This window comes from Ixodes scapularis, unplaced genomic scaffold, assembly GCF_016920785.2.
Source record: "Ixodes scapularis isolate PalLabHiFi unplaced genomic scaffold, ASM1692078v2 PGA_scaffold6__148_contigs__length_123643588, whole genome shotgun sequence".
Lineage (NCBI taxonomy): Eukaryota > Metazoa > Arthropoda > Arachnida > Ixodida > Ixodidae > Ixodes > Ixodes scapularis.
Window position 1 is genome coordinate 89,694,936 of NW_024609881.1, and position 24,025 is coordinate 89,718,960.

Sequence of the window (24,025 nt, forward strand, 5' to 3'; positions counted from 1 at the left end):
AGCATCCCGGTGATCTTTAAAAACTCGATCCGCTGGCGAACCCAACAGTAGAGATGCATATGTTAGGGTCGCCATCTTTTACGATGCAGATTGATCTCTGGCTTCGCCTCGACCACTCAGTTAACTGCATCGTCAAAATGCATCGTGACGACATTTTGACGTCACCGCTAACTGCATCATTTTACGAACATAGCTCGAACTGCATAGGGAAAAACTACATTTCAACGTCATGTCACGTGACCCGAGAGAAAAGCCAATCAGTGCCCGATGCAGTTTTCTACATCATGTAGTTGGCGTTCCAGCATAGACAGACAGCAGGAATCGCAGAAACGTGCGTCGCAAGGAACGAAAACGAGACTACAGCACCGGCGTTGCCAGACTGGAAGAAACACGGGAAAGTTATGCGTTGTTTATGGCGAAACATATTGAAGGAAATGTTTCTTACATTTTCGAATATTCGTCGACGAACTCTAGCATAGTAGCTAAAATTTCTTCGTACCATCGGAAGCAAATCAATTGGTCTTCAAGTACAACATTACTATATTTTGACTTAAAATACCATACTAGATCGATGACAACCAGCGGAAAGAGAGGATAAACAAAATGACTGGCTTGTTTCACCGATAGATGGCGCATCTTATTGCCCAATCAAAAATAATTATTGTTCTATATCCAGCCGTTTATTACAGTACCTAGGTACTTTTCCCTTCCTAGGCACCGTGGTTTACCAAAATGGGTTTACCCTCGCTTCGAGAAAACCGGCCCTGATCGTGTTCGGAGTTAGCCTCGAACCAGGAGTAGTTAGTTCCGCTCCACCGCCGCTGAGGGCGCTGAGGTATGAGCATCGTTACCCTTCCCGAAATTCAGTCTGGCCACTTTGATCACTATCATCATCTGTGGAACAGCATCAGTGCCATACCAATGGCGGCCTACTAGTCACTGATAAAGGAAGATTTTGAAGATGCTCCTAAGCGGATGATGCGAGGCCTGTACTTTCGGGGGGTCAGTACGACACAACGTAGGAATAGAACACAAGAGCTACGTAAGCGTTTATTTCTAATAACTCAGATTCAGTCGATCTGTGGGAGGCACACAATCAGCTTTGAAGAACTTCGGCGTATAGAATTTTCTCGAGGCATCCGAGTGGGTTCTAGCTTTGTTCTGATTGCTGGTTCTTGGTCACCATCGAACTGAAAGTGATCCAGAAAGAGCTCACACTGAACAATTCCTCGCGTGCCGTTGACTTGCGAAAGTGACAGTGCCGATACAAGTTCATTTCCGCCATTGATATGGCAAAACCTAAACTGGTTTACGAACCACCAGATGGCACTGAATTTCGGAAAGGGTCTATAGACGCTTTGCAGCAGCTGTGCATGGACGCCGCCATAACTGACCTTCAGTTTTTGTTTCCTCTTGCTCCGTTTATTTCACTTCATCATTACCATAGCAGGCCAAGTTATTGCCATCCTAGATTCAACTGTGTCCTTTTCTAAAGCATCGGCCTTTGTAGAGGATCGTCAACTACCGTGTCAGTTGCTCGGCATCTCGGTAAGACAAGAGAAGGTCAGCAATGGCGCCTGTAATTTGGAGCGTGTGTAAAGCGTCTATAGAGGGACTTTAAGCGTCGTGGGTATGAGTGGGTATATGAGGTCCCTCCTCATGCCCACGATGCGTCCTTCCTGTCTTTTTTGTCTTCTGTTTTCTTCACCAGTTTCCTAAGGTTGTTCGCTGATTTTATCATGTGGTCCCTCCTTGGCGGCCACGGTGTCGGCGGCGTAGCGTGCTCGCCTTTTTCGCGGTGTGGCGGTGGTGTGCGGCCAGTGGCTGGCCTCGTGTTTTGCTTTAGTGCTGTGTCGATCACAGGTGCCACCATCGTGCACGAAGGTGAGCCTTAACCCCAAGAAGAAGAAGGAGGAGGAGAACAAGGAAGAGAACACAGATTTACGGACTCTGGCGACTTGGTGGCTGCGTGGCGACGGTGAGGTACAACAAGAAGCGGTGAGCGAGCGAATGTGGGACCAACGCTGGGAACAACAACCGGAGCGGTCGGTTTGGGAGGGATTTCATACTTGGGCGCCATTTATCCCCATGCCAGTGAAGCGCTCGGTGCGCCGAACATAATGTGGTCGCCGAGTCGGACGGAGAGTCATCACCTAAATGTGTTTCTTCTACCGTGGGTACAACGAGAAGCGGTGAGCGAGGGAATGCGGGACCACCGCTGGGGGAAACACCCGAAGCGGTCGGTTTGGGAGGGACCCCATACTTGTGCGCCATCTATCCCCATGCGAGTGAAGCGCTCGGTGCGCCGAACATAATGTGGTCGCCGAGTCGGACAAAGAGTCATCACCTAAATGTGTTTCTTCCACTGTGCAAACAAGGCATCTGGCCACCGCCATGATCCTGCCCGTGTGAGCAAGCACGTGCAAAGAACAAGCCTGCCAAAACCTATTTTCGCGCGCTTGTGGCACGTGCTTGCACGCATGCGGCGCCAGTTGTGGCCGTGGCCCATCTCACAAATGTCTACAGTGCACGGAACAGGCGCATGTATACCTACCTCAATAAAATGGCGTTTGTTAACCTGAGCAGTCGACGCACTTCCCAAAGCCACGCCTCGCACCCGTGCCTTTGTTTGTACTGCATTAGTTCGTGTGGCTTCAGTGCTGGCGAAAAGATACGGACGAGAGATCGTGGTTTTTGAGGGCGCCTTCGACGCTACGCTTCAGAGTAACGACGCTTCAGCAATTTTGGTGCTTAAAATCGTGGTTTGCCAGTTATCTGGAGCTTTATCTGAAATCTCAGGAAACGTTTTTCCGTCCTTCAGAAATGTTAAAACAGTTCGCGGCAGAAAAAAAAAAAAATATCACCTCAGTTTTTTTAACACCGCATTTTTTTAAAAATTGTGACGATCGACACTTGCGTCTGCTCTCCACTAAGCACCAAAATGGCGGCGCCCACTCTAGCACATCGGGGAACAGAGTGCCGATACTTTAAGCGTAGCTTATTTAGTGGCCCTACCAGTGCCCTTTTTAGCATAGCCTCAGGGCAGTGAGCAGGGGGTTCCTCGGTCGACTGCTAGTCAGCGCGGCAGGTGGCCAAGAAGGGCAACTTTGGAAAGGCCATGTCTGAGTAATGGGCTTGAGTTGAGCTAATCGGTGCATGATACTAGAATAGTTTGAAATGACCCGCATTTCAACGAAACGTAAAACACGCAAATATTTTTTTTTGCGTGTATAGCTTGATGGAAGCCATGCTGACGCAAAATGGTGGATACTTGGGCTAGTTGGTGGTTGCTATACATAATTAAACAGCGCACAAGGAGAGGGACAGAAAAGGAAGACAGAACAGGCAAGCGCTGACTCGCAACTGACGATTTACTATGAAAAGGAGAAGGAAGAAAACTACACACATGAACATATATCGGAAAAGAGAAAGATGTGAAAAAGCTAATAAATTAAATAAAATTACACCTAAAATAATTATAGCTGAAAAGGAAAACAAAATAAAATGAAAATCAATCTCTCAAAGTCCTAGGCATGTCCAGTGCCGGCACTCCGAAACCTTGACCATACACCTATTTGTGCGCAGCTGCCCCCATAAACTCATACTCGCTGTCTTGTAGTGTTAATGATGGCTGGCTCACACATTTGGATTCGAGCTTTCTTATCCAAAAGGCTTCCACTATTTCTCTTGTTGTTTTTTCTTTATGGGAAGCTAGAACAGTTGTTGCACAAAAATCTGGATCACATCCACAGGTTCTGCAGTGGATGGCTAGGTGGCTTCCAGTGGTGGTTTGAAGAGACTGTTTATGTTCCCTCAAGCGGTCGTTGAGGCAACGCCCAGTCTGTCCGACATAGGTTTTCCCGCAGGACAGAGGAAGATGGTAAACCACTTGTAGAATGGAAGACACAAAGTGCACCTTGTGGTTTTTCATACAGCAAGCCCTGCTGTCATTGATCTTGTCCACAAGCGTGCAAATTCTACCCAGTTTGTTTGGGGCTGAAAACACCATGGGCACGTTGTATCTATTGGCAACATTTTTTAAGTTGTGCGACGTCTTGTGGATGTATGGTATAACTAGTGGTCGGATATTGGTAAGGTCTTTGCTCTTTTTTCTTTTGGTCGATCCTTTACAGGTTTGTATCAGAGTGCCCGCAACTTCACTTAACATGGCTGATGGAAAGCCGGATCTTGAGAGTTTGTTTACTTGAGTGCTGAAACTCTGTTCGATGGTGTGGTGACAGGATTTTTTCAAAGCTGAATACATGCATGAACTGGCTATCCCTCTTTTTATTAATTTTGAATGGGCAGATTGGTAATTAAGAATTTCTTTTTTGGAGCGTGGTAGGTAGGACCAACAAATGTGGTGATCTGAGATTTTTATAGATAGGTCCAGGAACTGCAGCACATTTAGAATAGGTTGTTCATACGTAAAACTCAGACCTTTACCGCTTCTGGAGAAAACACTCAGGATTGTATCCATTAGGTCTTCTGTTTGTTCTTCTTGGAGGATAATAAGAAAGTCATCAACGTACCTGAAGACTTTTATAATAGACATAGTGCTCAAAAGCGGTGCGAGGATCATGTCTACGCCTCCCAGAAAGATGTCGCTTAAGATGGGAGCAACACATGACCCAATGCACACTCCAGACCGCTGTAGGTATGAAGAATCTTGCCATTTTACAAACAAGTTTGTAAAATGGCAAGATTCTTCATACCTACAGCGGTCTGGAGTGTGCATTGGGTCATGTGTTGCTCCCATCTTAAGCGACATCTTTCTGGGAGGCGTAGACATGATCCTCGCACCGCTTTTGAGCACTATGTCTATTATAAAAGTCTTCAGGTACGTTGATGACTTTCTTATTATCCTCCAAGAAGAACAAACAGAAGACCTAATAGATACAATCCTGAGTGTTTTCTCCAGAAGCGGTAAAGGTCTGAGTTTTACGTATGAACAACCTATTCTAAATGTGCTGCAGTTCCTGGACCTATCTATAAAAATCTCAGATCACCACATTTGTTGGTCCTACCTACCACGCTCCAAAAAAGAAATTCTTAATTACCAATCTGCCCATTCAAAATTAATAAAAAGAGGGATAGCCAGTTCATGCATGTATTCAGCTTTGAAAAAATCCTGTCACCACACCATCGAACAGAGTTTCAGCACTCAAGTAAACAAACTCTCAAGATCCGGCTTTCCATCAGCCATGTTAAGTGAAGTTGCGGGCACTCTGATACAAACCTGTAAAGGATCGACCAAAAGAAAAAAGAGCAAAGACCTTACCAATATCCGACCACTAGTTATACCATACATCCACAAGACGTCGCACAACTTAAAAAATGTTGCCAATAGATACAACGTGCCCATGGTGTTTTCAGCCCCAAACAAACTGGGTAGAATTTGCACGCTTGTGGACAAGAACAATGACAGCAGGGCTTGCTGTATGAAAAACCACAAGGTGCACTTTGTGTCTTCCATTCTACAAGTGGTTTACCATCTTCCTCTGTCCTGCGGGAAAACCTATGTCGGACAGACTGGGCGTTGCCTCAACGACCGCTTGAGGGAACATAAACAGTCTCTTCAAACCACCACTGGAAGCCACCTAGCCATCCACTGCAGAACCTGTGGATGTGATCCAGATTTTTGTGCAACAACTGTTCTAGCTTCCCATAAAGAAAAAACAACAAGAGAAATAGTGGAAGCCTTTTGGATAAGAAAGCTCGAATCCAAATGTGTGAGCCAGCCATCATTAACACTACAAGACAGCGAGTATGAGTTTATGGGGGCAGCTGCGCACAAATAGGTGTATGGTCAAGGTTTCGGAGTGCCGGCACTGGACATGCCTAGGACTTTGAGAGATTGATTTTCATTTTATTTTGTTTTCCTTTTCAGCTATAATTATTTTAGGTGTAATTTTATTTAATTTATTAGCTTTTTCACATCTTTCTCTTTTCCGATATATGTTCATGTGTGTAGTTTTCTTCCTTCTCCTTTTCATAGTAAATCGTCAGTTGCGAGTCAGCGCTTGCCTGTTCTGTCTTCCTTTTCTGTCCCTCTCCTTGTGCGCTGTTTAATTATGCATGCTGACGCATGTTTCGTTTTCTTCGGCGGTCATGCAGTTTCAAGCATCTCTTGCGCATACTGACTTTTGTATTCATTCATGTTCTGCCCCATGTTCATGGCCTAACCCACAAATTAAAGAAGAGCCGCGAGACAGGACATTAGGGTCGTGTGCTCTACTCTAAACAAGGAGCATTTTACGTGCCGCAAAGTAAACTGCAACATCCACCAGAAAACACGTCCAACATTTCTCACAAGACAGAATATGTCCCGTGTGATATAGAAGTTGGTTGTTTGCCACATTCTCCTATCATGTGGCAGATGTTACATCGGTCAAACTGGCAGGTGCGTAAATGCTAGGACAAAAGAGCGTACATCATCTGTCAAGGAAACCACAGCAGGTCATCTGCCAGCTCATTGCCGCACCCGTAAATGCAGTGCAGCGTTCAGCAGCATCACCATCCTTGCGAGGAACAAAAGCCCGTATGCACGAAAGATGCTTGAACCTATGGCCGTCGAAGAAAACGAAGCAATGTGCGTCCGCGTGGCTTTCATCAAGCTAAACACACGTGAAAAACAATGTTTGCTGCGTTTTACGTCCGGCTACAATGGGAATCATTTCAAACCAAATTGTATTTATAACTTTTAGAATGAAGATAAAAAAGAGGCAGATGGTCAAGGTACACGAAGAGAAAAAAGTATTAAATAACAGTTTGTAGTCCAGCGGTCTCTTTTTTTCTATATCTGTAGTTCCATGTTTTCCTCTCTTAAGTTCAAGCTGGTCTTTAGGCTCTGTACGTCATGCGAATCTGGTCTCTGCACGCACCTGGTGTGTGCAAGCGCGGGCTTGGTTGTGAACAGCTGCCCGCTCGGAGAAGATAAAGCGAAAGCTCGCGCCGGTGACCTTGGCGTTTAAATCCCTGCCCCTTTTCATTTGAATGATCATATTTTACAGGCATGCGGCGGCGTAATCAACTGCGTGACGCACGTTCAATACTGAACAGATTGCTCCTCTACGAATCCCAACCAGTGCTACGTACAGGGGGCAGAAAGAGCAGATACAGGGCAGATACAGGGCTCGTAAGATTTACCTGTTTTAGCCTGCACTTGTGCAGAAAAGTGCAGATAGTGTACTTCTGTTGGGGTCTTTAATGGCCAATTCGTCTGGGCCTGCACCGCACCCGTCCAGTGCAGTAAACTCTTTACGTCATGCATTCAATAAAATGAACTAGCCTACCGTGGAAACTTTCACAATAGAGAGTTTTAGGGAAATGTTTTTGCACGTCTGATACGACAATGGGTCCTGAGGTACGTACTGCGTGTATGCGAGTCTCCTGTGCTAGCGGATGTGCAGTTCGTACCGGAGGCTCATCGTATACCCGTATCGGATGTGCAAAAACGGTTCCCTAGAACACTCTCGTGTCCAGTTTGCCAGGAAAACGTTAGTGTGGTTTAATTTGCCAGGCAAATGGGGCTGCGGTGATGTATGATGGATCATTTGGCGCGTTCAGAAGCACTGGTTGAATCCTCGATTACGAAATGCCCCACTTCAAAATAAAACTTGGCTCCACTAAAACCAAAGAAAAAGAAGAAGTAAAAACGCTTAAATTTGTGTAACGTTGACTTTTATACATTTTCTCTCTGTAAACTAAAGTGCTGCGGAGAAGCGCGTCCAATGATCAGATCAACATGAATCTCGAGTGCGTAATCGGTGTGACGAGTTTTCTGATGATTCTCAACAGCGGCGTGCTCTTGTTGGGGCAGAAGCCTTCGAAGTCGTCATTCTCCACGTCGTACACCGAAACGCAGTAGTTCGGGAACTCGTGGGACACCCGCCACAACTGCAAAAAAAAAAAAAAAAATCCGGACATGTTTGTTGTGCGCGTGATTCAATAAGTAACGCGAAAACAGAGACCGTGTAGGGGCGGGCCCACATGACATACTTCCGGTCCGAAATCTCGTTGCACTCCCAAGTGTATCTTTTTTTTTTTTTTTTTTCGCGGAGTGTGTGTTTTGTGCTTGGTCAATTTTTTGTTTGTGTCATGATGGACTGCCTCTGACGTACTCTGCGGAGCACAAGTTTGTTTGCTTCATTTGCACTGGTTGTGGTGACGACAGAACGCCGAGGTCTGGTTGGCTTTGATTAAAGGGTTGTGGGTAGACCTCAAAGCAAGATGCCTTGAGGTCTACCCACTACCCTTCAATCAGAGCCAATCAGAGCGCTCGGCGTTCTGACGTCACCACAACCAGTGCAAATGAAGCAGACAAATTTGCGCTCCGTGTAGTTGGCGACACAAAGAAGCGTCATCTGACACTCGATTCGAGATTTCAACCCGTCGTTGGTCATAAAGGCCCCAGTATAGACCATCACGCCGCCCTGACGTCACGCAGCTGCGGTGGCGCTGTCGACGACACTGCGCATGCGCAGACGCTTCACTTTTCTTCAATTCGGTTTCTGCGCACGCGCAGTGCCCACACCCGGTCTGGGCAAACGCGAGCTTGTTTGTAAACAGTGTGCCGGTTTATAGATGCCGCCGTGGGGCAACTCCGAAAAAAGAAAACAAATCGGACTAAGCTTGTATTTATGCTGTTTAAATACGGACCCGATCCTATATTACCGAATTCTGTCATCGACAGAGCCACTCGACATGTGCTTCGGCGTTTCACCGACACCAACCCCCAAAAAACGACGCCAGTAATTAAGCGTCCGCGTGTAAAGATATCTCGAACGCTAAAGACGCTGCTTATCAACATAACCAAAAACGGCTTGCCGAAAAAAAGAAAAAAAAAAAAAAAGGCGTTTCGTGGAACCATTTTATCAGCAACGTCTACAAGGGCGAGCTCCTTGCGTTTGATCGCGTCTCGTCTTCATTAGCGCTTGACTCGCCTAGAACCCTCAAAAGCTATAAATATTAAAGCATAAAATGCTTTTTAATGCTAAAAACCAATTCCAAAAATAGTTCGTCCGTCCGTCCGGCCGTGAATTTCCCGCTATATTTAACGGGGAAATCGATGTCACGTGACCTATATACAAATCAAGTTCCCCCGCTAAATTTAGAGGGAAATTTGATGTCACGTGACCTGACATCATGTCACCTACTGATCGATTTAGTTTTCCCGTAACATTTAGCGGAAAAATTAACGTCACACGATCAATACACCAATTCAGTTCCTCGCTACATCTGGCGGGGAAATTGATCTGCGCCATCTATCAACACGTGCGCAATGTCATGTGAAATACAAACCAATGTAGTTTTCCCGATAAATTTAGCGGGAAAACTGATGTCACGTGACCCAACGCCACCTGAGTCCTGACCCCTTTACTTTCGATATATATATATATATATATATATATTTATATATAGTGCACACGTATACTGATGCCACGTACGTAACATATAATGTACAACACCGTATATAGTCTTCTAATAAACAAATTAATGATAACTTCCTAAATACTGCATTTCATGCACTATAGTGTTTCGAAGGCAAAAGTCACTGCCTGGAACCCTCATCAAGATATATATACTACGCTTCTCACGTCCTCAAAGTCTTTCTGAAAATTACTGATTTAGTGGACCATCTGCGCCATCTATCAATACGTGCGCCAAGCGAGCGCTCCCACTCGACTCGGTCGTCTGCGTCACCGTCCGTCTCTGTCCCTGGAAAGTTTCTTGGCCCTATTTTTACCGAGAGGTAGCTACGCTTTGTAATTCTGCAAGATAAAACCGACCTGTAAAATACAGCTTTGACGAAAAGTCTAGATTGCTACGTGCAGGCGCCGATTTTTACGGCCCAATTTAGAACGAGCCTGGCTATTTCAGACACCATATATATATATATATATATATATATATATATATACGCCTACAGTATGCGCACTCCATTCCTCGAATGCCTTGTGGACGCCGCCATTTCGGTGCCAAGCGTATAGAGCGGGCGAAATCGGCGATAGTTATACGATATAAAAATGCGACTTCCTCGGCTTTAGGTATGTATTCGGCGGTGTCGGGAAGGGCGCAGGCGGGTTATCGCCCATTTTGCTCTGTCGGATATCAATACCACCTATAGAGGACAAAGCCTGCGAATGACGTCATCATTTGTGCACCCCCATGACATGACCACAAGTAGCAAAAAAACAAACAAAAAAAACTCTGAAACTCTACGCGTTTGTTGCTTTGCGAATATACTCTTGTCGAGCTTTATTTAGCCCATTTGCCGCTTGGGGGCGGGTCGGAAATCCACTAACAATTACGTCACTAGCAGGCCTAGTCCTCTATATGTACTGGTTGAACACGGTGTTAACATTTGTGGAGGACGGAAAAAATGCGCCACGTGAATTCCGCACAATTAAGAGAAGTACCGACAATAATTTTTAGGCACTATAAAAGGACTCTGTTATAGGGTATTCTGAAGAAACATAAAACGATATGCAAGCTTTGGTAGCTTATATTGTCCGCAGTGGTACACGATATGAGAGTTACCTTTTTGGTGATGGTTTTCTTATTGTCGTATCCGTAGAATACCGTTCGGTTCTGCTTGTAGCGAGACAGGGCCATCCACTCGACTCCCGTCTGAATCTTGTGCAATCGACAAGCCTTCGACGAAAAAGAAATCAGATTTGTAAATTAATACGAAGCTAGACGTCGCCATGTTAAAAAATCACTAGTTTGTTTCACTTGACACGAGGGCAAGGCCGAAGTTACAAACCCGAATCATGTTGCCCTGAAAGATACTTGCCTCAAAGCGCGCTGTGAGACTGGAACTCGCTTTTACAAATTATGCTGCGCTGGCACTTAAAGAAAAAAAAAATAGTGTGCAAGGTGTTTTAAAGAAAAACAACGCCCAAAAGAATCAACTTTTGAGCCTTCTGCTTAATATGAATGAAATCGACAGTATATTTATTGGCAGCTGTGAGGCAGAAAATGCAGAGGAAACTTTCATCTGTGTACGTGAATTGTGAAATAAATTAGGGTGGTTTTTATCGGGAACGGACTGACATTGTTTAGCAAAACTATCGTTAGAAAACTAACGCAATACCCAACATTTTGCTTTGCTAGACACGCAGCAGTATGTATGCCTGGAGAGTGCAACTGTGAAAACAAATTTTCCAAAAAGTAATTTATTTTATGCTAACATTGCGCTGAAAAAGCAGATAAATGTCTTGCATTTGGTCTTGTCGACAAAATCTTAACATCATTTATAAAAGACATCCATAAAGTAAAAAGAAACAAAAACAATACCACAGCTTCATTGTCCATTAGTGAGCCTTTCCTTTCGTCTTGTTACCCAACGATAGTTTCCTCAAGGTGAAATTTATGTCAAAACGTGGAGCGGAGATAAACGTGTTCGAGGTGCTCGAACCATTACCTTTTCTTTAGCATCAGTGGACCGAAAATAATTTATAAAAATATAACTATGTTGTGTAAATAATGGAAGCTTTCTGTGAAAACTCTCTAGATGTTGATGGATGTAAATAGGGCATTTTCTTTTAAACCACATTTTCAGCAGAATTATTTTTCTGGGTAGTGTCCCACCTTCAAGGGACACTGACAGGGTATTTATGCTCGCCAAGAGTTTTCCTTGTACATGGCATATGAAAGCCCAGCTACCTAGAACACAGTTTGCGGCTCGAAATTCGGTTTCTTGCCGCCAGAAAACCGCCGATCGAGAACTGGCCGATTTGAGTAGCGCTCACTCTCTTCTTCGTGGTCACGTGCCGTTTTCTATGGTTTAGACACAACCACCAAATATAATCGAAGTCGTGGGTCATGATGGCACAAACTCAATACTAAAAATAGACAAAAAATATTATACTAATTTTTTTTCTGGCTTCTCAAAAACTGCAAATACGTTGATTAGAAGAAAAAAAAAAGTTGCACAGCCACGTGACTTTCGGTGACTTTCTCCTCTATATTTATTCTTCCTTCCCAGTCCAGTTTTGGTTTCAGTTTCGAGCAGTTACGTTTTTTTTTGACATTACTAAAAATATGCATGTCGCTGCAGCAAAATATTGATTGCGTAGTCTTCTGACACCATATTAAAAATCGCCCGACAAAAAATTAAAAAATGAGGAGGATCAGTGCCCCTTTAAACAAAACTCCTCACCCCCCAAAAAATAACACAAAAGAAAAAATGTTTTTTTCTGTATTGTTTCGGAGGGGAAGGAACAGCTTGCACAAGCTTTGGTTATATATATAGTATATATATATGGGTGGTTTCATCTGAAATCGGGCAGGCTGAACGGGTCTAATATTTAATTTTGACAAAACAAAATATATGTTTTGGGGGCAGTTCTCAAATTTCGGAGGACGCAAACCGCATGTTGCACGCATTTTTTGTTCTCGAGTTACGAAGCGTAGAAGCCGCTGTGGCAGACAGTAGCATTTTTACCTGCCGTCGCAGGTCGCGTGTTCTGACAACCTCTGCTACCACTACTGCTTTTTTCTTCACCATTTTAACTTGTTTCCTCATTTAATAGGTACTATAAAGATACCTTGATTTATTCAAATATTTGTAGGAATTTTATAAATATTTTTAAATAAAATGTCAAAACTCGTCGTTCAGCTCGATTTTTGGTCAACTTTGACAGGTCCTTACTTTGTCTGTACTTAAGGTAAATTTTCTTTTTTTAGCTCTACAGAAAGCCCAAAGCAAGCCCAGTATAGATATGATAATACTATCATGATCTGTTGACTAGCCGCTCCGCCACCTTCACGTAAACGTTGTGAGAAATAACAAATGTTGAAAGTTTGAAGTTGACCTCAAAAACCGCATTTTTTGTAAATTTTTATTTTTTAAATTCTTTTGGATAGATTAGTCGACTACAAGAAAAAACAATCTAGAAATGAAATAGTTTGTTTGTTTGTTTTCTATCCAAGCCGCAATCCTGTAAAATGTGTGTTAATTTGACTAAAATACAGCTACCTTACCGGCATTGTCCGCCTCTACGATTTCAAAAATATATTTTTATTTTTGTTAACGTTTTTGAAAAAAAAAACAAAACACCTTCACAAGACTTCTTTTTGCTAGAATGTGAAGTCTGTTTGAAGAAAAATGACGCATCGCTGGCTAAGCTAAGACTCGAGCTCGAAGACATACTGGAGCTTGCATCGTAAAAATGCAATAATAAATTCATAAAACAAATTGGATGCCACGTTTTTTTGTTTTTTAACGGGTTTCAAAAGTGGACAAAAAAAAATTATTCCCCACTTCTTCATCAGACGCGCCCAGCGAAGAGCCACATGGCTCGAAAAAGCGCATGTGAAGTCACGTGCCGTCATCTTGCACTTGGATTTTGCTGAAAACTGGAGTGTCTTAATCCAGCGCGCGGTGCAAGGACATCATTGGAAGAGCAAGATGGTTTCCATCTTCACCTGCGTGGCTACACAGTGAACGACGACTTCGCCCATGGGTCGTCCCATGCGCTCTTTGCGCTCAACGTCGTCGAAGGGCGACTGGAGGAAGTATTGCCTATTTTCACGCAACTCGTTTATATCTCAGACGGTGCTCCAAGCCACTTCAAAAACAGGCACCCGATGTACGAATTAAAAAAAAAAAAGAATGTCGTCGTGTAGTGGATATTCTTCGCATCATGGCACTGGAAAAGGTCGTGTGATGGAGTGGGCGGCGTGCTCAAGCACCGGGCATCCATGTATAACTTGACAAATACAGGATTGTACTCCATAACGAAAACGCAAAGCTTCGTTGAGGCATTCAGACCGAAAGTGAAAGGGATCGTTCTACTCTCAGTTGCCAAACAGAAGCTCACGCGTTTCTGGGAGCTCAAGAAAAAAAAAAGTGAGCGAAGGTAAACCCTTAAAGAGCATCCGATCCCCACACGTGTGGAAGAAAATAATGGAGGAAGGCGCTTTGAACTTTGCCCTAGAAAAGATTTGCGAAAGCCCAGAGTAACTGCATATACACGTGTCAAGCCATGCACGTACCGCTTTGTGTCCCGAAATTTAGAAGGTCAACAGTGAGTGCGTGCCGGCAAACTCAAAACTGCAACCTTAAACTGTGTGGTCCCTACGCAGTGTGCAAACTGATTAACAGTTACGTCGAACTAGTAAAAAAAAGTGCTGCCTTCGAAAATTGTGCCATCGATGTTTTTTGTGTTTTTTGCTGGTCCAGTGCGGACGTTTCTACATCAGTGAGGTGCAAGAACTGTGCAGTCAACCGTCGGCGATCTGCAAGGTGTGAGGACAAAACTCGGTGCATATTTCCAGAAGACTTATGCACAAAATTTGAATGGTGTGAGAATGTATCATTTAATTGTAATAGCATGGATAATGAGTAGCCACTCTCGTTTGCTTTGAACCGTTCTATATAGAAACAATGTTTGACATGTTGTGTGGCCTTTTGATTTGTATATTCTTGTTACTGATTATTTTCTAGTGTGCTTATGTGGTTTCTCTCTTATTTCAAGTTTTAAGTTACAATAAATGTCACAAGTTCACCTACTTTACGTACGGACGACGACGACACAGGGTGTTCTCTTTCTTTTCTTAAAGGTTTGTTTTTCAAGTGGAGAAAGCTATGTAATGCTCTCTGTGCGAGTGAGTTATACGACCAGAAAAACAAGGTATAGAAGGCTAATCGTCACTCTAAGTCGAATAATGACTAAGTTTACCATTCCTGAAACAGGCAAAAGGCTGGTGGGGAGAAAACACGAATGATACGAAACAAACACGCGGGCACACTTACGCACCCGTAGCCTCGCTCCTGCCGCACGAGGTGGTCATTTTAGCGCTCCACCTTTCTCACTTGCTCCAAGTCCTTCTCAAAACGACAGTTTTCGGGGTTCTTGATGACGCTCAGCAAGTTTCTCACTGAAACCATACTTTTCTTTTTTTGTAATTAAGAAGTTAGTTAACTTATTCTAAACACTTAGAAGGGTTATCTTAAGGATATTATGTCCCCCTGGCCGTATAACTTACCTGCACAAACCGCAATAGGGTAGCTTAGATGGATTTTTTTTTAAATTCAATCTTTAATGTCTAAGAAAAAAACACCCAATAATGAGCCGCCTTCTTTAGTGGCATATACATTTGCGTTTCAAAATGCCGCTAGCGGGTCGGCCATTCGTGGAAGCGTTACGACAGAGAGAACGACGTCGTAACTCACGCAAATGAACTGAGGATGTCGTGCGATTTTGTCAAAAACTCTTTGGGTTCTGATATAATCGTCGCGCCCATGAAATATGCGCATTGGACATCAACGATTGCGCGGAGGTTTACCGACCAGAAATCATTCTACGCGAGTCAGTTTTGTTAGGTAAGTACCGTAGCAAAATTTTTAACGGATAATCTGTTTATCGGCTGGAATCCCCGAGGAAAGTGTGAAGCGACATAAGGTAAAGAAACCACCACGCAACGAAAAATCGTTGAGCTACGAGAAACTGCACGCCACGAAAAATATTCACGAATAGTCATCAGGTTACAAAATATCATCTCACGCTCGCCAAGGTTACATCACAAAGTTATTATAATGTACGCTAGAGATTCAGCTGGCGCTAGTGTCTATGCGACGTCCGGTACACAAATAGACCGGTCTCACCAGATATAGTTTGAGTATGCCACCGCTGCCGACATGCATCGTGGGAGCTGTAGTCTTTCTGCACGTGCGATAACCCTGCTGGAGGTCTGCGCGAGCAGAGCACGAAGCGGCATGAGCTGTCTCGTGAACTGACGACTGCCTCCTACGAACTACAGTTATGGCGGCGTCACGCATGCGTGAAAGGCTTGGTGAGACCGGTCTATTGAAACAGACAGCAACCAGTCTACATTCGCGGTGCTCCTGCGCATTCGGAAAACGCGCGTGCAACATGGAACACTTTCGCTATTTGGGTCCTAGCGAATAGTATGTGCCTTTATTAACACTGTAAAAGTGTAATTGCTTTAGTTACATCATATTTCTTCACCAGTGAACGGCGCGTAACTTCGCTAAATTTCAGACCCAAACCTGTGTTCCGCAGAAAGCGTGTAAAGTTGTAAACACGAACAACGAATCTAAGTAAACTAGCGATCGAAAGGATTGTAGAGTTTGTTCAAGGTTCGCAAGCATTCCGGTGGCACTTATATATTACTAATATAGCATTCCTGTCACGTATATCAAAATGACACCGTCATGCTTCTTTACAAGTGGTGAAAAACATTCAAAACGTAAAGTATAAAAAACTTGGGTTAGAGAAGGTGTTTTTGTTTCTTTGTTTTATTTCCTATGCCGGGCAGCTTTTATCGCGCACTTGGTCTCTGGTGTCTCCCTGTTTTTAAAGATTTCGAGCGTGTGGGTGATGATCTGAACGTAGAACAAGCATCTTCTCACATATTCATGAGCAGAAAGAATCAAGCATCTTGATCATTTACATGCACAGGGAGTTACTGATCCAGGGTTACTGCGTAGTTCTTGCCGTCCCTCTTCGTTTTCCAGATGTCCTTCGTTCGTTTGGCACGTATATCCCCCATGCTAAAAAGCGCCGACGCCGTGTTCGCGCTAACAATGTCCGACGGTGGACCTAAATGCATGGGTGAAGCTGTTTTAGCACTATGTTTAATGTCACAAATTTGTAAGAAAAAAAGCCGTAAATGACCAATTATTTGGTCTGCGTGGCTAAGAAATGTTCTTAGACACCTTGTTGGTACGAATTATTTGGGATACCTGCTCTTACAATCATGCGCAGGGAGAAAATGCATTCACTTTTTCCCGTAGAAATGCATTAGCGGAAGTCAACTTTCGACTGGTTGCTGTCCGCTTCAATTTGCATCAGCACACTAGTGCCAGTTGAACCTCTAGCGTACATTATAGCAACTCTATGGATTACATGTCCCGCTAAATGCAACGGGGAGCGTTTTCTCACTAAACTTAGCGAAAAAGAAAAGTTTACAAAATCTGAAAAAAGGTTTGACGTGACTCTTGAGCTCAGAAAAAGCGAATAAATGAAAACACAGCACAGCTCAAAACACGTAGCACGTCCCGCGTCTCCCAACTTAACCCGCAGGCTGAAGATACGCAGAATTACATACTAAAATGTCGTAGTGAGTACATGAGTGCCGTACCTCTTTGAGGTTTGTGTAGGAGTAACCCAGGAGTCCAGGTCTGGCTCCTTTGAGACCCTTGATGACCGTCAGGGAGATGCTGAAGCAAACGTTGTCCGCGCGCAGTCGCGTCTTCCAGGCTTGCACATTCCACAGCCGATATCTCTGCGGCAGATCATTAAAGAGACCATGAAACATTTTGTTTTCACCTTCTTCTTCCTTAGCTTTCCTCCTCGACTCAAAAGCTAAATAAGACATTACGTGGCCGTGGCGTGCTTGCGCACCGGATACGGTGACTCCAAGCTTCTACCGTGTTTTTTTTAAGCCCACCGTGGAACTTGTCATTCGCGAGTGACGAAAAGTGCCGTCACTGCACTTATTGGCCACGAACGCAAATCCAAAGATTCGTCGACAGTTTGATTGTTAATGAGCGCACACGTTCGAGTAATGCAGTGCTCGTGCATATAGCCTCCTCTATACTCACAAAGCCTGGCAGTTCGACGACGGAGCCATAGAGTGCCCGGTCGCAGATTTGGAGCGCGAGGATCTGGTAACACAGAGCATTTTTCGGGAAACCTGTACGTCAGCGCACAGCTTTTGCAGCGGCGAGGACCCGAAACACACTTGTTCGTTCGGGAGACGTGTGTTTTGGCGTCTCGCCGCAGCGGGGCGCCAGTCACATGGCTCTCCTCTCATCCGTTGTCTGCCGCTCCACTTTTTCCATTTCGGTCGCTGCTTCTCGTGGCGATCTGCCAGGCTTTGTCAGTATATAGGATGCTGTGGCTCGTGTCAATCTGTGAGCTGGGTTTGGCTGATCTGCTTGCGCATGGAGGATGCATCAAAATGAAAAGAAGCTGTACTTTCAAAGGAAAGAAATAGTCTGATATATTTTCAAATGTTCGTACCGAAAAGCAGGCTTTTGGCTTTATACCCTCGTGTACTATTTTTCTTTTGGCCCACTAAACGGTATGCTGAGTAAAATTCCAATCTAAACTCATTTATCCCAGCCCAAAATTCATTTCATGGTATGTTCGAAAACATTTGCCTCCCGGGCTGCAACTTTTTTCTTTCTAACGATGCAAGTTCATGAGATCATTTGAATTCAATAAGTACGAATTTGACACGAGTGCTGAGTCATCATTTAATCTGTGCCCTGCTCTAGCGTCTGGTAGATGAAGCATAAGCTCCAGCCCTATGAGCTTCGGATCTAGGAGATCCCGATCACGAGTGAGTTTCTGGTTTGAACGGGGCTATGATGTTGAAGAAAAACTCCCTTGGGACTTGGATTAAAAAGAGAAGTCCTCACCAGATAGACGTCTCGCCTGTGGGAGCCGTTGTATGGTTGGTACGGGTTGGGAAACCGTAAGGTATGAAGCGCCCCCATGCGGGCCCCCTGTGTCTCAAGGATGAGGAACGTGGACAACCTGTAGTGTAAATGCGTACCCGGTCTTAAACTGGACGTCTAAGGTTTAACTTGTGTTTGGTCACTAATTGGTGAGTATTTTTCACACGTAAACCTCCCTCCAGCATTCGGTCAGAAAGTAACTTGCTGTTGCTTCGGACTGAGGAGCCACATTATCAGCTCTTTTTATACTTCTTTCATATGGTGTCATGTTCTGGTAACCAGTACGGTTATAGCTGTAGCTATTTCGAAAAAAAAAATTATTCCAACGAAACATTGTTCTAACTTCCCATAGGTTTTGACACCACCAAAGTATTGTAGCTTAAACCAGAAAACAATTTTCTCAATATGCTAATTTATTCTCATGTCGTAGTTTTGCACGCGGGCACACATAAACGCGGTCCCTGCTACAGGAACAAAAAATTGTGAAAATAACGCTGTAAAAACAATCTTGCTTGTCTCATTTTTCCCTAAATTCCCGTAATCGATCGAACAGGTGAACTGACAACAACAAACGCAAGACCGTTGTTAAATCTAGACGTAGAAAAAATAAGAGAAATTCCGACTGCAGTAGCGAAGGAAAGCACGATTTCGTAGTGTCACAAAATACACGGCTGTTGGCCTAATGACACTGATATTATGACAAATATCGCTGATTATTTCTAACAGACCAAGGCAGTGTAAGCCCTCAAGTAAAACGTAACGGTACCTGCCCAGATATCCCCATGACATCTTGGAACGGGGGACATATGTCATGGGACCGTCCACGTGATATCCAGGAACACGTGATATATAGGAACATTGGGTAACATTAAACTCACTGGATGCTGGGAAAATAGCGTCAACCCCCCCCCCCCCCCCCCCCATGGTCTCTATCTTAATCTATGGAATGAGCAGGTTTTTTTTTTTTTTTTTTACCTCTCCATTACTGGTGAGCCGCTCAAAATTCTCGGTGACAGGTTGCTTTATAGAAACATTTCTTGCATACCCAGATTTTTTTTTTTTTGTCAAACACCTGCGGGACCAGCGCACATCCTCGCATCACCCCCTCATTCAGCGTCGATGCTTGGCATGTTAAAAAATAATTTCCCTGTCTTGAATTACGCAAGACGAACAATACAATTGCAAAATCTTCTGAAGATAAGCATGATTGATAAGTTGATTGCATACACAGTGCCAAAAACGTTTAAACTGCCGAAGAACGCCCTCAGTACGATGGCGCTTTATAGCGATTTTGGCGCGACTGGTTCAGGATGGCCCTTTCGAAGCAATTGGAATATTCAAAACGACGGAAATGGTGATTGCCATAGCAACCTAAACCGGTCAGTCAGTCGCTTTGCGAGGTTTTGGTCGTCCGTATGTTAGTATCTGCATGTGTTCGGCTAGCAGGCAGGTAAGGCACAAGGCTAGGCAAGGCAGGCAAGACACTTAAGACTTTTTCTAGTCTGAACTAGCTTTGTGCGACTTATTTAGGACTTTACCGTGATGAGTTGGACCTTTTTCATTTTTTTATCATCTGTCAAAGTATATAAATTGTATCTCTTAAATTTTCTAACTTGTGCTACTCACCAGATCCGCGAGGTTGTTCTGGGGCACGAAGAAAGTAAAGAATTGTTAATATGAGGCGACGGCGCTATACTTTCCCAGGATCCGGTGCCTTTAGGCAACACCACTTTCGACATCATCACAGTGTGATCGAGCGCAGACTCAGACTGAACACGACTGCAAGTCATTGGGCTTGCAGTCGTGTCTGCAGTCAGTCTGTCAAAATGACGCTCAGCGTCTGGCTCGGGTCTAGTTGTTGAGTTAGCAGCGCCATTCGAGTTTGATGACGTTCCGTGGAAGAAGAGGTCGTTCGCAGACTGATTATATTGTGGTGCTGCATCGGGGTGTTCTGCTCAAACGAGACATCCTATGGCGTTGGTGTCCTGCCCCTCTGCGCGACATTCATGGGCCATTGAACATCCTCGGGTTGTCAGAATGTACATGGTACATTGCGACGCTCTAGCCATGTCCACACGATACTCATGGTGAATTTTTGAACGTTCTTGCAACGGCTGCGCAATGTTTATGAAACGTTTCGGGCGTTGCGAAGACGTACGTGTGAGTATACATTCTCTGACTCAGGCTTCGTAGAGCCCCTCGGCACGCGATCAAGCCTTATCACTGTTATCTTATACTTTGCTTTTTTTATCTTGTCTATTATTTTTGTCATTTCTTATATTATCTTTATCCTATTTCTTACCTTTATATTATATATCAACTTATATTTCTCTTATATTTATGATGTCTTTTATCGTACCTTTTTATCTTTTCGAATATATCTTAACTAATATATCTTAACGCCCTCAAAAAATCATGCCACCATGTGATGTCAGAAGGCCTGGGCACGCAGTATAGGCGGTTGTTGGCAGCTGGCTTCCCGAAGAATGTAGTGGTCTCAGTTGCAGAGATCGTATTAAAAAGATTACGTAGTGAAGATCGCCCTTGCCTAATGGTTGTCAGAGATAAACAGAAGGTCGCGGTGATACCGTACATTCACAAAACGGCGCATGGCTTGAAAAAGGTGGCCAATAGATCAAACGTGAAAGTAGTGTTTTCCGCACCAAACAAACTTAGTAGATTATGTAGGATGACAGATCCTTTTTGTAAGGCCCCTCTGGCTGCGCGGTAAAACACAGGGATCCCTTCGTTGAATGTGCGGAGGGAGTAGTATATCAGATCCCCTTATCATGCGGAAACAAGTATATAGGTCAGACAGGTAGGTGTGTTAATGATAGGCTGAGGGAGCACAAACTTAAAGTAGAAAATTATCGGGACGGTCATCTGTCTGATCATTGTGAAAGGTGCAAGTGTATGCCGTTGTTTTTCGAGAGCAAGATTCTGGCACGGCACAAGGAAAAAACTGTGAGGGAGATAGTCGAGGCAGATGAGATTAAGAAGGGTGGTGCAGCATGTGTCAGCGTGGCCTCAATTGATTTACTGGACAAGGAGCGTGCGTTCCTCAATGACGCGGCCTGGCACCGGGTTGGCTAGTGGTGGAGCAAAATCAGAAACTCCGATGGTATAAAAGTGTCGTTTCACGTAATAAAATCAGTTGTTAGTAGCGCACTGTGCTGTCTGTTTCTCGCCTCTTTGTCCCTGTTTTTTGAGCGCTAAAATGTATTCCAAATTCCAAAACCAACTAGCCCAGCAATCGACTCTACTGAATTTTATATCACATCTCATCATTCGTCTTACCTTGTCCTATACCCTCGTCTTTTATCTCTGTTAATTAAAAAAAAAAAAACAGCTCACCGGGACAGTTTTCCGAGCAGGTCCTCGGTCATGTCCACCGCCTTGTCCACTCTGATCATGAGGCTGTCTTCCGCTGGGGCCTTTGACACAAAGGTCTGCACGACAAAGAGCAGGTCATTGCGTCACATGTAAGGTCTATTAAATGGCGTTCATGCTTATTAAGGGCTGTCTAAAAAGGACATGTTTCTTGCAATCGCATTATTGCTGTACCGGAAGTGGCGACTTTCCTCCGGAGGAAATCGCTGTCCTCCACTTCTGTCCTTGGGCAGAGGCTTGGTGTCGGTTCATCACGTGGGTCAAGACTACCACTCACAAGCTTTGCTGGCTGTCGTCAAGGTCTCCGTCGTTGGTGTCACCCCCAACCTCCCGAAAACGGGAGAAGACGACAGCGAAAAGTCTTCAGTGATGTCCTCACTGAAGACCTAAGCGCGCTCTGCAACGTTCACTTGATTTTTTATTTTTTTTTGCATTTGTTGTGTTTTGTTTGGACAGCCCTTTATATACTTCCTAATTTAGTTCGCTTTATCCTCGCATGATGGGGCGTCACAACCATGAAACTCAGCAGACCAGCCCGACCCTGGCGGCGGCAAGGCGGAAACGGCAAACGCATGTTCTGTCACCATCGATTTGTCGACGGGAGGCTCAGAAGCCACGGGTTTAAACACCGTGGCTCTTCACGCTAGTTCGTCTACTCTACTTTTATGGCGGACTGCCAGGATGGTAGCCACTCGTAGGGCTCCCCTATGGATTGTTACCGTTTTTATTCCTATCTCGATGTGTTTTTTCGTGGACGCAAACACTTTTGGGTTGTCATTCAGTGCTGAACATACTAATTAAAATCTTTTCCGAACGAGCCCGGTTGCGGATAGTAACCTTATAAACAAGCATGACAAGGATGTTGTTTTTATTCGCCACGAGAAGGACCGGTTTCTTATCGTTTACTAAAAGCCATTGATCATTTGCAATATAGTACGCGCTACCAATTGTGAAACACGAATGGCCATAAAAATAACTTGTGCCGTCATAGGTATACGCGGCGTGATGTAAAAAAAAAATAAAGATCGCCCCATGAGGCCAGTCCTCTCGTATCCACTGCAGCTTAAGAATGACCGGCCTGCCCATTCGCTTTCCAACCAGAGAAAGCTAAGCTTAGTGCATGCGCAGCAATTTTTTTGTGCAAGTCATCGTTGTACCTCGCAGAAGGCGATAAACTTGTACGCCTGCTTGATGTTGTTCAGCCTGAGTTCTATGCCTGTCAGATGATAGCTGCCTATGAAATCCAGGAGGGCCGCCAAGATGTCTGCATCCTGCCATGGCGCCAAGGTCCACGACAGGGACAGGTAACGCTTCTTGACGTCTGTCAGTGCCCGAAAAGGACGGAATCCGAGGTGGTCTAATACGAGAAAAAACAAACGAACATATAATAAACTCATTTTGAAACGGCATTCATCGTTTAGAGAAACGGTCGATCTAATTACCGCAAAGTTTCCGAACGAACGCCCACCCGAAAAGTACGACACTGTTTTTTTTTATCGCTCCACCATGGGTGGGCGCTCAATCGGGATATTATGAGAGTATTCGCAACTCCAACGCCTTAAAGGGAAGCTGAAGAGCTTTTTGAAAAAAATGAGTTAATGGTTGATTCTGACGCGTTTGTGCCTGCTGAGTCCAAATATCACAACCATTTGACCCAAAATAGTCCCTGAACGCGAAAAAAAGCGAAGAAATCAGAAGCGATCGCCGCAGCGGCACGCCATTGGCTAGCCACGCGTGACGTGCCACGACGTCATAAAAGGACCATCTCGATTCTCGTTTGCTCCGTCGCTTGCGGAAGTAGCCGGGCGCCGGGTCTTCTGCTCTTGTAAATCGGGTTCGGCTTCTGATTTTTCGAAATCTTTCGGTGGATCCGAAAGAGGAATGTGTCCAGACGACCCTCGACATGACAAAGTACGCGTTCCAGCCGTTGGCAAAGTAGGAAAATTACCCCCCGCAGTAATAAACACAGAGACGAGGAACCGCTTGCACGGACGCGAGCGACATGGCCGGCTTTGTACCTTCAGGAACGTACTGACCGCTACTTATTGTAACCTAAAACGTTGACAATAAACGGAGTGCTATTGACGGGACGCCTCAAGCCGGATTAGAGTGACCCTTCCCAAAACGGTTCGTCAGAGGACAAGAATTCTGCACAGATCGGCCTTCGTGCTTGCCAGCTGCTGGACGCGTGAGCGT

General features: G+C 44.5%; 1 protein-coding gene across 1 annotated transcript; it reads right to left on the reverse strand.

Annotated features, from left to right (window-relative positions):
* Positions 1 to 7,737: 7,737 nt before the first annotated feature.
* On the reverse strand, positions 7,738 to 23,226 carry LOC121045988. Its single transcript, XM_040499525.2, has 6 exons — positions 22,987 to 23,226; positions 21,794 to 21,888; positions 18,401 to 18,518; positions 17,116 to 17,259; positions 10,543 to 10,656; positions 7,738 to 7,899 (listed from the first exon to the last, which is right to left on the reverse strand). Exons 1-6 carry the CDS (start codon positions 23,224 to 23,226, stop codon positions 7,738 to 7,740), a joined length of 873 nt encoding a protein of 290 aa, XP_040355459.1.
* Between the last annotated feature and the right edge of the window lie 799 nt (positions 23,227 to 24,025).

Bases quoted from the DNA above. Each gene is read 5' to 3' on its own strand.
- LOC121045988 (XM_040499525.2), bottom strand. From the start codon at position 23,226: ATGAGTTTATTATATGTTCGTTTGTTTTTTCTCGTATTAGACCACCTC. The intron at 18,519-21,793 runs GTGAGCTGTTTT...TTTACACTACAG, and splicing joins CTGCTCGGAAAACTGTCCCG to GTTGTCCACGTTCCTCATCC. The intron at 7,900-10,542 runs GTAACTCTCATA...TTTTTTTTGCAG, and splicing joins AGAAAACCATCACCAAAAAG to TTGTGGCGGGTGTCCCACGA.